Source organism: Gracilinanus agilis, chromosome 4 (assembly GCF_016433145.1).
Source record: "Gracilinanus agilis isolate LMUSP501 chromosome 4, AgileGrace, whole genome shotgun sequence".
NCBI lineage: Eukaryota > Metazoa > Chordata > Mammalia > Didelphimorphia > Didelphidae > Gracilinanus > Gracilinanus agilis.
In genome coordinates, this window is record NC_058133.1 from 187,364,367 (window position 1) to 187,381,325 (window position 16,959).

The following is a 16,959-nucleotide window of genomic DNA, read 5'->3' on the forward strand; positions in this document are numbered from 1 at the left end:
GTGCTCGTCAAACTCCTCTAAACCATTACTCTGCCTCTCTCAGTGACCTACTTGGCCCTCTGGCCATGCCCTGAAACTCCATTTTTGAAATGCCATTTTGGAAAGTTAAAGGTCAAGGTGGACAGCAACAGAGGTCCTTTCTGATCCTCCAGACCCACAGACCAATTCAGAAGCTTCCTTGGATGTCAAATAAAATCTCAGTGTAGAGCCACTGAATACCCTCCCTGCTCCATCCCTTGAGACACAGCCTCCCTTCTTCCACCATATGTCCAAGGTAATTCTCATTGCAGGACCTCTTGTCCCTCTCCCCAGCAGTCCCAGGTACCTGTACAAATATGTAGAGTGCAGCCAAGGGTATGATAACCACAGCAAAGAGTGGGGTGCTAGACATGATGACCACAAGTGTGGATGTGGAATTGAAAAAGGTCCCGAGTACCATCAGAATGCTGAAGGGGATGACTTCATCAATAACATAAATGTCCTTGGAGAACCGATTGAGAATCCGCCCAGTCGGGGTTGTGTCATAGAAGGCCTGGGGTGAATGCATCTTGTTGGTCAGAAGATTGCTATGGAGGGTCTGGGCAGCCTGGATACCGCCTATGGCCAGTGTGAAAGCTGACACCATCACCAGGACACCTGACAAGGAGGAAGAGAAGGGGGGTACCTATCAGAACTGGGGTGCTATATGTTTTGCTTGATAATATACATGTATAATCCAAATAATAATACAGGGAAGGAGATAAGTTTGATCACATAACTTAGGAAACCTTGTGGGAAAATAGGCAATGAGGGTTAAATGACTTGTCCAGGGTCACACAGCTGGGAAGTGGCTGAGGCTGGGTTTGAACCCAGGACCTCCTGTTTCTAGGCCTGGCTCTCAATCCACTGAGCCACCCAGCTGCCTATATATGTGAAAAAAGAACTGGGGAACTGGGGGGAAGGCTTCTATGCCAGCCCCTGCCCTCCCCAAGCAGAAATATGCCATTTCTTATCTTTGTTTCTCTAGCAGTTAGAACAGCATTATGTAAGCTGCCAAGATAAGACTTAGTGGTTAACCTTTTTCTGTGGACCCCACGTGAAGCCTATTCTTCTCATAATCATGATTTTCTTTTCATTTCTTTTTTCTAATTTCCATATTATTCATTTTTGTAAGTGAGTCATCTTATAAAACCCAAACCATAAGCCCAAATAAACTACTAAAAAATCATATGCTTTCATCTACAACAGAGGAATGATTTTAAGTACGCCAAACATAAAGGATTACAAAGTTAAGTCAATTATATTGAAATACTAATATCCAAACACATACTTTTAAAAAAATGTGTGGACCCCTATCAATCTATTAGGAAGAAGTAAATAGCATGTGACCTAAATTGTATTAAATGAATTCTCCACTCAGATTACTATTAGCTTATTGTTTTTAAATAAATTGTGTCTTAATGATTTTAAAAAGTGATTTTTGAGGATGGAAAGGATTTGATACGTTTGGTAAGTCATAGGAATAAGACAGAAATAGTTGCATATACAATAAAAACATTTTTTCTAAGATTAAAAAAATAATTGATGGCAACAGAGTCCCTCTGTTAAGAAGCCCTGTAGCAAATAAATGTTTGTTGAATGAAAATGAATTGGTTTGGGGCTGGGGAAGGGATGAGATGTCTCCCCTGTCCCTCCCCATGATCCCACTACCCCCGGGACCACAATCAAAAAGTGATTCCCTCCCCTCTTGAGAAGAGTCCATGGAGGCTTCTCTCTTTACCCTGCAACAGTCCCAGGGCCCCATACACGCCCAGGTACATGCTTGTGTTGCCCTGTGTGCCATTAATTACAGGCTCATTAGTCCAGTCACTGAGCCATATATTGGCCCCAATGGCGGCTGCGCTTTGGCATGAGTACAGAATGCAGACGGTCAGAGAGGTGCAGATCCCCACAGCTTTGGCATAGGACCAGTACACGGTAAACTTCACCTGTAGAGTGGCAAGGGGGGAAGGTTGATATCTATCAGCATCCAGAGAAATGGGCTCCCCTAGGAGCTTAAATTGCCCCTTCCCAACTCCCACCACCACGTGACCCCAAGATCAGGGTCTCTTTCCCACCATTCTCCAATATTCCAAGGACAATCTCTCCCAAGGTTCTGGATTTTGGCCCAACCCTTCCCACTCCCAGCTTCTCTTCGCCTCCCAAAGCCTACCACAGTGGTCCTCCCCCTGACCCGAGCATCCTCATCCTTGTCTCTCCCTGGTCCCCTCTCACAGTGCCAGTCTTTGCTATCTCTGCCTGGATCAGCTCTCCATGGGTCACGGGAGGTTCCAGGACCTTCTTCTCCACCGACCCCAGGTGTCTCCGAATGGAGAGTCGACCAGGGCCCTCTCCTTCTGTGGAGACCACACTCAGATGCCTAAAGACAACAGTCTCTGAGTTGGGGTGGGGAAGGAGGCAGAGAACAGCCCTTGTCCATCCCCAGAGAAGATATTTTGACTTTCCCCACCTGATCCCTAACCCAGGAAACTGGGACCCTCTGAAGAACTCAGAGGGACTCAGGTGAAAGCCAAGCCCAGAGGCAGAGAGATAAGGCCACACTGCAGCATGAATCATAGGGGAGCTGATGTCAAAGAGAACTTCCCAGCAGCCACCCATTGTCCCTCCACCCCCATCTGGGTCCCAGAGAGTCCCTCTTTGTGCAGAGACCCGGACAGTTGCTTTTACTGTGCCCAGGGAGAGGAGCATCAGAGGTCAGATCTGCTTGCACTGCGGAATCAGAAAAGGGGCTCCCTTTTGCTCACCTCAAGAATTGTTTTCGGACCTCATTAGTAACTGGCTCACTATCTGTCAGGTCTGTGAGATTACTGAGCGTGTCCTCTACCAACATGATCTCTTCATCATCCAAGACTGCAGCAGGGAGAGAGGGAGGGAGAGAGACGTGTGCTCAGATGCCATGACTAACCTGACCTCAAAACATTACCTTTGCCAGCAAGGAGGAGAAAAAAGCTGGTGACAGAAGCTCAAGGAAGATGGGAAGGACTAGGCTGACAAAGAGAAAACCAGGATTAGTGGGCTAAAGCTATAGCAAGAGAAATTTAGGTTACACAACTTTAGAGCTGGAAGGAACCCGAGAGCTTAGCTAGTTCGGCTCCATCATTTCCTGATAAGGAAACTGAGGCCAAAAGATTTGTTTCGAGCTGCTGGTGCCTTCCCCTCTAAGTCTACTTTCCATCTACTTGACTTATCTTGTATTTACCAATTTATGTGTATGATGATTCCCCTATTAAAATATAAACTCTTAAGGAGGCAGAAAAGTGGCTCGGGTGGATTGAGAGCCAGCTCTAGAGATAAGAGGTCCTGGCTTCAAATTTGATCTCAGATACTTCCTAGCTGTGTGGCCTTGGGTAAGTCATTTAACCCCCACTTAATCCCCATAGCCCTTACCACTCTTCTGCCTTGGAACCGATACTTAGTATGGATTCTAAGACAGAAGGTTAACAGTTTATTTTTTTTTTTAAATGCTCCTCGAAGACAGGAGCTGTTTTTGCATTTTTTTTTCCTCATCCCCAACACTTAGCATTGAGTCTTACACATAGAGAACATTTAATAAATGCTTGATTGCTTAAAGATTACACAGGCAATGTGTCAAAAGGTAGGATGGGAACACTCCTGACTTCAAATCATTACTCTTTTCCATTCACTGTACCAGGCTGTCTTTAGGATAAGGCTGAGATAAAGAAGGCTGACACACTGGAATGGACAGGTAAGCTTCTTCATAAATAGAAAGGTTTCCTCTGAATGAGTGACTTAGGGGAAGGTGTTAGAAGCAATTTAATCCAATGACTTCAATTTGTAGATGAAAAACAGGAGGCCACAAGAGATCAAGTGACTTATGTAAGGTCATTCAGGTGGGATAGAGGCAGAATATGGACTCAGAGTTACTAACTCCAAGGCCTTTATTCTTTCCACTGTACTGAATGCCAAATCAAAAAAATATAAAATTATATAAGTAAAATTTTTAATGTATTGATAAAATACTCTATGCATAGCATATAGAAAGTAAATAAAAATATATAAAATATCAGTAAATATATATGTATACACACACACATATATATGAAATACAATTTTTTTTAAACTCTTACCTTCCGTCTTAGAATCAATACTGTGTATTGGCTCCAAGGCAGAAGAGTGGTAAGGGTAAGCAATGGGGGTCAAGTGACTTGCCCAGGGTCACATGGCTAGGAAGTGTCTGAGGCCAGGTTTGAACCCAGGACCTTCCATCTCTGAGCCTGGCTCTTAATCCACTGAGCCACCTAGCTGCCCCCTGAAATACAAATTTGTAACCAAAAATCTGTTTCATTTTATTCTGAAGAGTATCTCTCAACCAAATCTCTAATACTACCTCATGATTTTTGTTAAGTCATGTCCAACTCTTCATGACTCCATTTGGGGTTTTCTTGGCAAAGATATTGGAGTGTTTTGCTATAACCTTCTCCAGCTCATTTTACAAATAAGGAAACTGAGGTAAACAGGGCTAAGTGACTCGTCCATGGTCCCATAGTGTCTAAGTGTCTGAGGTTGGATTGGAATAGGTAGATGAGGCTTCCTGATTCCAGGCCTGACACTCTATTCACTGTGCCATCTAGCTGCCAGGACTCCTAATTAGTCTCAGTAATTATAAAAGCATCAATTGGGAACTTTGTTTTTCTAACTGAATCTCTGAAAGAATTCAGTTCAGGAAATATGAAAACCAAATTTTTTATTCTGTGATAAATACCAGAAACTTCTTTGGCTTTTGGCTATCTAGACTGAGTGACAGAATATTATAAGAGTGGAGGAGAGATGGTAAGCTAAATGAGCTTGACCTTCAGGTTTTCTGGCAAGCAAGGAAGATACCCTTTTCCCATTTGTACACTTAAAAAATAGTCCCCTTCTAGAGTGATCACCCCTCAGATAAAGAGGTTGAGCCTGATAACACTATATTTAAGGATTAGGAGGGGGTAATGAGAGCAAGATAGAGATAAGGAGAAAGACTCTTGAGTTTGCTTCCTAAAATGAACACTCTCATCTTTCCTCTCTTCTTCTTTCAGTTTTATTTAAAAAGGGGGTGGGGAGGGACAGCTGGGTAGCTCAGCGGATTGAGAGTTGGGCCTAGAGATGGGAGGTCCTAGGTTCAAATACGGCCTCAGACACTTCCCAGCTGTGTGACCCTGGGCAAGTCACTTGACTCCCATTACCCACCCTTACCACTCTTCCACTTAAGAGCCAATACACAGAAGTTAAGGGTGTAAAAAAAAAATTTAAAAAGGGGGGGGTTGCTCATTGCCTCTATTGCCCCCACCTTCTTCATTTCCACACTCCTTTAACCCCTTGAAGTCTGGTTTCTGATTCCCCATCCCATGGTCACTAGTACTTTGGTTTCCAAATTAATTTGTATTTAATTACTTTGTATTTATTATATTTATATTTGTTTTTTTAACCCTTACTTTTTGTTTTAGTAACAACTCTAAGACAGAAGGACAAGGGCTAGGTAAATAGGATTAAGTGACTTGCCCAGGGTCATACGGTTGGAAGTGTCTGAGGCCACATTTGAACACAGGTCCTCCAGACTCCAGACCAGATGCTCTATCCACTGTGCTATCTAGTTGACCTTATATTTGTCCTTTATAGATTTAAATATGAACTTCTTGTTTCCTCCATTAAAATGTAAGCTCCTTCAATGTAGGGATTATTTTGCTCATAGTATTTGCATCCTCAGGACTAAGTACCATATCTGACATAAATTATTTAATAAATTATTCGTTGATTGGTTCTGTCCCACTGACTTACTCTGAAACTACTATCATCAAAGTTCTGATAGTTCTCAAAGACCTTCTGTAGTTAGGTGGCATAGTGGATAGAGTATTAGGCCTAGAATCAGGAAGACCCATCTTTCTGAATTCACATCTAGCCTCAGACACAATTGCTGTGTGACCTTAGGCAAGTCACTTAACCCTGTTTGCCACCATTTCCTCATTGGGAAAATGGGTGGAGAAGGAAATGACAAACCACTGCAGTATATCTGCCAAGAAAACCCCAGAAGGGCTCATGAAGAATATGACACAACAGAACAATAATGCCACTTCTTAATAAGCAGAAACATAAGAGGATAAGATTTAGAGCTGGGACTTTAGAAGAGATAAGATTCCTGGGGAAGAGGTTATAAAGAAGAGAAGAAGGCCAAGGAGAGAGCTTTGGGAGATGTGTATATTTAATGGGATAGGAGAAAGAAAAGGAACCGGGGAAAGGGCAATCAGAGAGTTTGGTCTGGAGAGGCTGGTACAGGAGTACTGTTGTCAGTGCCTGAACACACACACACTGGATCCTTTCTAAAGGGACTTTAGAACTAAACACCTCGTCTAAACCCCATCCCTCAGCACAGTGTCTGGCACATAGTAAATGCTTAAATGCTTGCTGACTGACTGAATGATGATGAACTTGATATGCTAAGCATCTTGAATAAGATCATACAACCAATGGATGGAGGATGTACCTTTTACTCAGTTTTAACCTTCTTTACCTCTTGGAAGAGCTAACACTGTCAACAATCTTTTCCCTCATTGAGAGCACTCCTCCTTTGCCTTCTGTGGCATTGTACTCATTATGGCCTGAGTGTATGTATATTGAAAAGAAGAGAAAGAGAGGCGTCAGGCAGGAAGTTCAACATGTGTGTGCACTGAGTGGTTGAAATTGTGCTCAGTGATTCTCCACCAAATTCTCTGCATCTTTTGGGGTCTTTTCCATCTTTTCTCTCCCTAAATGTAGACATCTCCCAAGTTATCAGCCCTCTTCTCTTTTTCTCCTACATTCTCTTTCTTATAAAGCTCATCCACTTCCAAAGCTTCAACTGTCACTGTGGATGACCCCCAAACCTATATGTCTAACCCAAGCCTCTATTTGGAAATTCAGATCTGTCTGCTGAATGGCTCACCTATGTGTTCCATGGACACGTCAAGCTCAGCATATCCAAAATGACACACATTGAATAAATGTTTGTCAAGTCACGTTATTGAGACACTTGGAAGGATGGAGAGAGAGACAGCAATATGGAGCAAAAGGGATAGGAGTCCAAGTGAGACAAGAGAAGGGGGAATTTGGAGACAAATTGTGGTGATACCAGTGGCACTGTCCTCTTCGTGAAAGTTCTCATCATCAGGCACATAGTTATGAAGAAACTCAGCAAAAGCACCCTCCTGCTGGAGCAAGTTGGAGAAGGAGCCAACTTCAGACACTTGCCCATCACCCAACACAATGATGAGGTCTACCTGGGACAGGAAGCTCACTCCATGTGTCACCAGGATCCTTGTCTGGAAGGAAGAGAAGGCATTATAGGCTTTGTTCCACATTCATATTATGTTATTATTATCATCGTAGTCATCATCAGAAGTAATTCTAGGAGTAGGAGTAATAAGAAGAGCTGTCGTAGTGGCAATAATAGTAGTAGTTGTAGGGGCAGCTGGGTGGCTCAGTGGATTGAGAGCCAGGCCTAGAGACGGGAGGTCCTAGGTTCAAATCCGGCCTCAGACACTTCCCAGCTGTGTGAACCTGGGCAAGTCACTTGACCCCCATTGCCCACCCTTACCAATCTTCCACCTATAAGTCAATATACAGAAGTAAAGGGTTTAAAAAAAAAAAATTAAAAAAAAAAAAACAAAAAAAAAATAGTAGTAGTTGTGTCAATAGTAGTAATAATAGTCATTCTAGTGGCAGTAGTAGTAATAGTAATAGTGGTAGTAGTGATAGTAGTAATAGTGTCAGTAGTAGTTATAGTAGTAGTATTAGTAATAGTACTAGCAGTAGCAGTAGCAGAAGCAGCAGCAGCAGCAATAGTACTAGTAGTAGTAGTGATGGAAGTAGAAGTAGTAGTAGTGGCAGTCGTAGCAGTAATAGTAGTAGGAGTAGCAGAATTATTGGTTTACCAGAACATCATGACAAAAGAAAAACTTTAGACCTCATCCTACAAGAAATTATCAGAGAAAACTGCCCTGACATTCTCAAACAAGAGGGAAAAGTGGAAATTGAAAGTAGTAGTAGTAGTAGTAGTAGTAGTAGTAGTAGTAGTAGTAGTAGTGGAAGTAGTAGTAGTAGTAGTAGTAGCAGTAGTGGTAGTAGCAGCAGCAACAGCAGGAGGAGGAAGAGGAGTAGCAATAGTAGTGGTAGTAACACACACACACAACTGGATGGATGGGGCAGATGATTTCAGTTCTAAAGTTTCCCCCATTGCCTCAGGCTGTCTGCCAGTAGATCAGTCCACCCCAGAAGTAAGAGGCTTCCCTGGCTCAAGGTCTTGCAGTGGGGCCTAGGTTGGGGTGGAGGCTCTGACACCACCTTTAGACTTCTGATCTATGGTGGCACACCCAGCATAGCCTGCAGAGGCTCCCTGGGGGAATATTGGGTAAATGGGAGATGAGATCCAGTCTCAGCCACTTGGCCTGGGTGCCTCTGCATGGGCAGGGGCCTTTCTATACAGAGCCCTTACATGGACTGACCCTCTTCAGGTCTTGCCAGCTCATCCTCCTCAGCGTTTACCTTTTCTCCTAGCACCCCTTCTGGTCCGATGACACGGTCAAAGATGTGCTTAGCCACATGGGAGTCCACAGCAGAGAGTGGATCATCCAGGAGGAAGATGTCAGCATCATTGTAGACGGCTCGAGCCAGGCTGACTCGCTGCCGCTGACCCCCAGACAAGTTAATACCCTAGAAGGAACAACAATAGTGAATTCTTACTTGGCCACGTGCTTTAAAAATATCTCATTGAGCCTCACAACCACCCTGGGATGTGGAAAAGGAAGAAGCATCTAAATAGTACTTACTGCATGCCAGGCACTATGCCAAGCACTTTTTTTTTTTTTTACCATTTTTAGCTCATTTAGTCCTTACAAAAACTCTAGCAGGTTTAGATACTATTATTATCCCAATATTTCAGAGGAAGAAAGGGAAACAAACAGAGGTTAAATGACTTACATAATAAGAATCTGAGGGAGAGATTTGAATTCATGTTTTCCTGATTCTAAGTCCTGAGCTCTACACTGTGCTCCCAGTGGCCCCAAGGTGCATGATGGGTAGAGTTACTATCCAGATTTAAGAAGTATACTGTATTTGGCAGCTAGGTAAGATAGAGTTCAAGGCCTGGAGTCTGGAAGCTTTTGGTTCACCTCAGACACTTCCTAGCTGCGTAATCTTAGCCAAGTCACTTAAACCTGATTGCCTAGTCCAGTGATGGGTAACCTTTTGAGCTTAGTGTGTTCAAACTTCACCAGAAAAACAAGCATAACTCGGGTGATATGTCACTTGGAGGAAAAAAAACATAATTTTGTGATGATTATAGTTTAAATAACAAAAATGTATAATTGTAACATATAACTGTATTTGATAAACCAAAATGGGTACATTAATATAGGTAGAATTGTCATCTATAGTGCACAGTGTCTACACTACACTACAGCAAATGTATCATACTTGGCATGGGGCCCCATACTTCTCTGTATGTGGCCGAATGCACGTGTCGTCGAAAATGGCTACGTGTGTCATAGGTTTGCCATCACCGGCCTAGTCCTTGCTACTCTTCTGTCTTAGAACTGATGCTAAGACAGAAGGTAAGGGTTTAAAAAAAAAAGAAGTATATTTGTATGCATGTGGGGTGGTGTGGGGAAGGTAGAAGATTAAGGAGATCACTATCCCATTTCTATTGGAGGAAAAGGGAGCATGAAATAGAACAGAAACCAACTCATCATCACAAAAAAGAGGCAATAGACTCAGAGAAAGTGTCTCTCTTCCCTTAGGTCCCATAAACTCTGTGCTGGAGTCAAAGGACCTAAATATCCAGCATGGTAGACAGAGAACTAGACCTGAAATCAGGAACAAAGACTTTGGCTCAGATTCCATCTTGGATCCTTGTTGGCCCTGTGACCCTGGTGGGCAAGTCACTTACCCCATCTAGGTCTCAATTTCTTCATCAGTTAAATGAGGAGGTTGGACTTAATGACTTGTATGATCATCTATCCCCTTCTAGCTCTGTCTATGAAGCCAGGCTGACCCAAGGAGCCTCTGGGCTCTCTCCTCCCCTACTCAGAGGTCATGGTTGGGAACACAGTGGCTCGTACCCTCTTTCCTATGTCACACCATTCCCAACCCTCTGATTCCCCCAGTGCCAAGATCTAAGCCTAGACCTTTTATGTCATGGGAACCAGAAGCTTCTAATGAGCCTCTCACTAACATCAAAGTCCTATAATCCATCATCCCTTGACACCCTGGTCAAGGGTCATTGGGAGGCTCAGTGGGAAGACAGGGGCTGGGTCCTGATCTAAAATCAGGAAGCTGTTCTTGTCCCTTCAGCATCCTCCTTGTTTTCGGGGACAGAAGTCTGACCGCCAGCCACCATATTCCCTATCTCTATCTTAGCCCTAGGGGAGGCATCCCTGGGGATCAAGGGAGAGCCTCACCCCTTTGGGGGACTAGATACAAGTCCTGGGCAGCAGGAGAGGAAACCACCTGCTCTGGAAATCTTTGGCTGAGGCATCCGAGACAGGAATGGGAGTTGAAGGTTAATATGTGACCAGAGGGCTGGGGGGCTCAATGTGTGTCCTGGAGGCCTGGAAGGTCATTCATTGCTTTGGGAAGCTGAACATGTTTTGAAGGGGGTCAAGGAAATATCAGTACATCCATTGGTGGCATTGATCTCCCTTGTCAAAGTGCCTCGAGAGTTATGTTGGATAGAGAAGAATAGTCCTGAGAGTCAGGTCATGGGCCCAAAGTCTTCTCTCTGTTCCTAACAGTTGGCTCTCTTTTAGCAGTATTAATCCCCATCAGCACAAGGGCTACCTTACGTGTGTATGTGCCCTCTCCCCTGTTTGAATGTTAAGTTCTTTGATGGCAAGAATGGTTTGATTTTTTCCTCTGATGACCTGATGACCTAGACTCGGAGTCTGGCACATAGTAGAGACTTAATAACTGCTTGTTGATTAGCTATTATTATCGTTGAGAATAAGATTATTATGATAATAATATTATATTAAGTTGTTATCCTTTAATACAATATGATGATATCATTGTATAATATTGTGATGTTACATTGTTATTACCTAATAAGATATGATCGTTATTGTTTTATCATATGATATTAAATATTAAATAAGATAGGATATTAATTTTATATTTTTAATAAGATGTATTCAATTTATATTCTTTTTTTTATTTTTTTTTAAACCCTTGTACTTCGGTGTATTGTCTCATAGGTGGAAGATTGGTAAGGGTGGGCAATGGGGGTCAAGTGACTTGCCCAGGGTCTCCCAGCTGGGAAGTGGCTGAGGCCGGGTTTGAACCTAGGACCTCCTGTCTCTAGGCCTGACTCTCACTCCACTGAGCTACCCAGCTGCCCCTCAATTTATATTCTTAACTAAGATATGATATGAAATTGATATTCCTTAATAAGACATTAAATTGTTATTCTTTAGTAAGATACTATGATGTCCTTTTTTATATTATATTAAATTGACATTGTTTCATAAGATATTATGATAATGTATTATTTTACAATATGATATTAAGTTGCTATTCTTTAGTAAGATATGCTAATGTTTTCATTTTATAATATCACGATGTTAAGTTATTACTTAGTAAGATATGATAGTTACTATTTTATCAAATGATATTAAATTACTATTATTTCGTAAGATAGCATGATATTGAATTTATATTCTTTAATAAGATTTCATATTCAATTTATATTCTTAAATAAGATACGATATGAAATTCATATTCTTTAATAAGACATTAAATTGCTATTCTTTAATAAGATACTATGATCATGTCATTTTCTTATATTAAATTGACATTGTTTAATAAGATATGATAATGTATTATTTTATAATGATATTAAATTGCTACTTAATAAGATGTTATGATATTAAATTGGAATTCTTTAATAAGATATATTACATTTATATTCTTTAATATGACATATTAAATTAATCTTTAATAAAATACGATGATTCCATTGTTTCATAATGATATTAAATTGATTTTGGTTAATATGATAACAACAATAATAACTGTATTAAGTTCTGCCACTGACACATACTATGTGACTCTGGGCAAGTCACTTTCCCTCTCATTGCTCTAGGCCAGTGATGGGCAAACTATGGCCCACAGGGCCAGATGCAGCCCCCTGAAATGTTCTATCCAGCCCTGCAACATTATGCCTAATCTGATGAATACAATGAGTAGGATACAATACAATGAAACTTTGAAAGAGTTGCCTTAGAAACAGACTGACAGATGAGCATTTCCTTTCCTTTGGCCCCCTCTTTAAAAAATTTGCCCATCACTGCTCTAGGCAACTCTCTAAGACTAGAAGTTTCAGAAAAGGTACCAACTTGCACTAGTGGAGTGAGTTTCCTATTCTGAGAGTTCCCAGTGTCAGCAGAATCATACATAGGGTCCAGTCCCTATCTCTAACCTATTAATAACTAATGTTTATAAAGCACTCCTGGTTTTGTTTGTTTTGATAACCCTTACCTTCTGTCTTAGTATCCATTCTAAGACAGAGGAATGGTAAGGGCTGGGCAAATGGGGTTAAGTGCCTTGCTCAGGGTCACACGGGTAGGAAATATTGAGGTCAGATTTGAACCCAGGTCTCCGTTTCCCCCTAAAAAAATTGAGGTCACTCACAATCAGCCACAATTAATTGACTAAATTACAACAAAAAAATGAGCCAGGATGGGAGAGTGGAAAGGGTATGGACTTGGAGTTTGGCTCTGGGTTTGAATCACACCATATCTCAGTTTCCTCATTTGTAAAGTGAGGAGAAAGGGACTTGCACTGATTATCTTACAGGACTGTGGCGGCATAGCAGCACTTTATAAGCTTCAAGGTGCTCCAAAATAGGGAGCTACGGATATTCTCACTGAGGGCTCAGGACACAGGCTGGGTCAGGATCCCTGTCTCTGCCGGAGGCTGGGCTCCAGGGAAGCATGTTAGGGAATTTTTGGAGAGGGTTGGTTACCATGGGGATCAGGGAGAGATGCGCATGATAATAATGGTGGCCATTTCCATGTGGTTTTATATGCCTCCTCTCATTGGAGCCTCACAAGAATCCTAGGATACAGCAACTATTATGATCCCCCCAGACTTAGAAACTGAGACTCCGAGAGAGATGAAGTGATTTGCTAAAAGTCCTGTAGCTAGGAAGGAACTGAGGCAAGACTGGAACATGGGCTCTCCTCTGCGCCATACTGCTGGAAATAGAGGGTGGGGGGCCTGGTTTGTACCCAGAAGGTAAAAGAATGTGTCTGGGCGGGTGGGGAATGGGAAGGGAGCAGGTCCCACCTTCTCCCCAATCTCAGTCTGATCTCCTGCAGGCAGGACGTCCAGGTCAGTGAGCAGAGCACAGGCGTCAAGGATGCCTTGGTATCGCTTCCTGTCCATGGACTTGCCGAAGAGGATGTTGTCCTGGAGCGTGACGTTCTGTATCCATGCCTGCTGGGGCACGTAGGCCACGGAGCCCTGGCCATGGCACTCGGAGTCACCACAGGAACACGGGGCTCAGGAGAGGGGACTTGGGACAAGATCCAGCCAGGGCTTATTCACCATCCCCCCTCCCTGAAGGGCTGAACTCACCTCCAAGCCTCTTTTCCCATTGAGCCACAGGTACTCGCACCTTTACCCCCCTCCCCACCAATCCCTCCTCGCTTATCTCAGCCTCCCATCACCCCAAGTCCAGCTCACTGACCTTGACAGCCACTCTGCCCTCCAGTTTCTCCATCTCCCCAAGCAGGGCAGATATAAGGGAGGACTTCCCACAGCCCACGGGCCCCACGATGGCCACCAGGGCCCCTTTTGGCACTCGGAGATTCAGGCTGGTGGAGGGGAGGAAGAACCAGAAGCCCAGCGTGAGCTGGGAAGTGTGTGAGGAGAAGAAGGCTATTTGTCTTCTCGCCCTGCAGATCCAACACTTCCCCCACTCCAGAAAGCCCCTATTTCTGTCAGAAATCACCAGGTCAGCCTGGCCTGAGTTAAACACCAAAGCTTCTGGAGGAGGAACACTTAAGCTGATCTGCCTCCCTGTCCCTCTTTGTCAGGGAAACTAGGGAAAGAAGGGCTTGGGATGGTTGAGAAGGAGAACAGCTTTTACCTGTGCAGGATTGGGGGTTGGTCGTGCGCCCAGGTAAAGCTGCCATTGTCTATGGTGATAGCATAGCCTGTAGGCAGAGGGGGGTTTGCTCTGATGAGAGAATGTCTGGACTGGTGGGAAGGGGGGCTGGGGGAGAGAGTGATGGGAAAGGCAGGGAGCCCTGGGAGGGGGTGAGTAAGGGAGGGAAGGAATAAAGACTTGGGGAAGTACCTAGAGCCCAGAGGGATAACAGATGGGGGAATGAGGAGGAAGGTAGGGAGTGGGAGCGGATTAAGGGTGGACAAGATTTAGAGGGGGGCAAAGAATTCTAGGACAGAATAAGGCGGGCTCAGAGAATGATAGGGAGTAATAGGGGTAGGGAGAAACAGAAATCCAGACTGATTAAAGGAAGAAAGTAATAGGGAGTTGGCAGCTAGGTGGCAGGCCTGGAGTCAGAAGACTCACCTTCCTCAGTTCAAATCTAGCCTCAGACACTTACTAGCTGGGTGACCTTGGGCAAGTCACCGAACCCTGTTTGCCTCAGTTTCCTCATCTGTAAAATGAGCTGGAAAGGGAAATGGCAACACCTCCTGGATTTTTGGTAAGAAAACATCAAAAGGGGGGAAGGCAGCTGGATAGTTTAGTAAATTGAGAGCCAGGCCAGAGATGGGAGGTCCTAGGTTCAAATCTGACCTCAGACACTTCCCAGCTGTGTGACCCTAGGCATGTCACTTGACCCCCATTGCCTACCCTTACCACTCTTCTGCCTTGGAGCCAATATACAGTATTGACTCCAAGATGGAAGGTAAGGGTTAAAAAAAAAAAAAAAAGAAAACATCAAAGGGGGTCAGACATGACTGAATGACAGTAACAAAATAGGGAGTCATGGGAGGGGCAGGGGGTCAGGGACCTCTGGAGGGTATAAAGAATAATTAAGTACCATGGAATTTTTTTCTAATATGAAATGTCTCTGGGTCGATGGGGATATGATCAAGGATATAGACTCTAAGCTATCACCCTAATGCAAATATTAATAATATGAAAATAGGTCTTGATCAATGACACATGTAAAACCCAGTGGAATTGCTCGTTGGCTACAGGAGGGGGAAAGGGAGGAGGGGAGGGAAAGAACATGAATCGTGGAACCAAGGAAAAATATTCTAAACAATCCTACCTAAATTAATTTACTTATTCAGTGCCACGCCTATCAAACTACCAAAAAATTTTTTTTACTGAATTAGAAAAAACTATAACAAAGTTCATTTGGAAGAACAAAAGATCAAGAATATCAAGGGAAATAATGAAAAAAAATGTGAAGGAAGATGGTTTAGCAGTACCACATCTTAAATTGTACTATAAAGCAGTCAAAACAATATGGTACTGGCTAAGAGACAGAAGGGAGGATGAATGGAATAGACTTGGGGTAAGCGACCTCAGCAAGACAGTGTATGATAAACCCAAAGATCCCAACTTTTGGGACAAAAATCCACTATTTGACAAAAACTGCTGGGAAAATTGGAAAACAGTATGGCAGAGATTAAGTTTAGATCAACATCTTACACCCTACACCAAGATAAATTCAGAATGGGTAAATGACTTAAATATAAAGAAGGAAACTATAAGTAAATTAGGTGAACATAGAATAGTATACTTGTCAGATCTATGGGAAAGGAAAGATTTTAAGACCAAGCAAGAGATAGAGAATATTACAAAATATACAATAAATAATTTTGATTACATTAAATTAAAAAGTTTTTGTACAAACAAAACCAATGCAATCAAAATTAGAAAGGAAGTAACAAATTGGGAAAAAATCTTTATAACAAAAAGCTCTGACAAAGGTCTAATTACTCAGATTTGTAAGGAGCTAAATAGATTGTACAAAAAAAAAATCAAGCCATTCCCCAATTGATAAATGGGCAAGGGACACGAATGGGCAATTTCAGATAAAGAAATCAAAACTATCAATAAGCACATGAAAAAGTGTTCTAAATCTCTTATAATTAGAGAAATGCAAAAAACTCTGAGGTACCACCTCTTACCTAGCAGATTGGCCAAAATGACAGCAAAGGAAAGTAATACATGTTGGCAGAGATGTGGCAAAATTGGGACATTAATGCATTGCTGGTGAAGTTGTGAATTGATCCAACCATTCTGGATGGCAATTTGGAACTATGCTCAAAGGGCTTTAAAAGACTGTCTGCTCTTTTATCCAGCCATACCACTTCTAGGGTTATACCCCAAAAAGATAATAAGGAAAAAAAGATTTGTACAAAAATATTTATAGCTGTGCTCTTTGTAGTGGCAAAAAATTGGAAAATGAGGCAGTGTCCATTGATTGGGGAATGACTGAATAAATTGTGGTATCTGTTTGTGATGGAATACTATTTCGCTCAAAGGAATAATGAACTGGAGGAATCCCATGTGAACTGGAATGACCTCCAGTAACTGATGCAGAGTGAAAGGAGCAAAACCAGGAGAATATTGTACACTGTGGCACAATCGAATGTAATGGACTTCTCTATTAGCAGCAATGCAATGATCCAGAACAACTCTGAGAGACTTATGAGAAAGAATGCTATCCAGATCCAGAGAAAGAACTGTGGAAGTAGAAACACAGAAGAAAAACAACTGCTTGATCATATGGGTTGATGGAGATATGATTGGGGATGTAGACTCTAAAGGATCACCCTAGTGCAAATATCAATAATATGGAAATAGGTCTTGACCAATGACATATGTAAAACCCAGTGGAATTACTATGGGGACTTTGGGGGGGGGAATTTTGGTGGGAGGGGTGGAGAGGAGGGAAAGAACATGAATAA

The 16,959-nt window shown here is 42.6% G+C and overlaps 1 protein-coding gene across 1 annotated transcript in view; it reads right to left on the minus strand.

Annotated features, from left to right (window-relative positions):
• The window catches only part of ABCC3 (ATP binding cassette subfamily C member 3), a 94,568-nt gene that overhangs the window by 18,829 nt on the left and 58,780 nt on the right, over window positions 1–16,959 (minus strand). Inside the window, exons 16-24 of the mRNA XM_044675080.1 lie at window positions 14,156–14,222; window positions 13,754–13,880; window positions 13,351–13,527; window positions 8,554–8,721; window positions 7,142–7,331; window positions 2,784–2,889; window positions 2,254–2,398; window positions 1,760–1,967; window positions 326–636 (exon numbers count right to left, since the gene is read on the minus strand). Of these exons, the coding sequence (XP_044531015.1) occupies window positions 326–636; window positions 1,760–1,967; window positions 2,254–2,398; window positions 2,784–2,889; window positions 7,142–7,331; window positions 8,554–8,721; window positions 13,351–13,527; window positions 13,754–13,880; window positions 14,156–14,222 (1,499 nt within the window). The remainder of the gene's footprint in view (window positions 1–325; window positions 637–1,759; window positions 1,968–2,253; window positions 2,399–2,783; window positions 2,890–7,141; window positions 7,332–8,553; window positions 8,722–13,350; window positions 13,528–13,753; window positions 13,881–14,155; window positions 14,223–16,959) is intronic.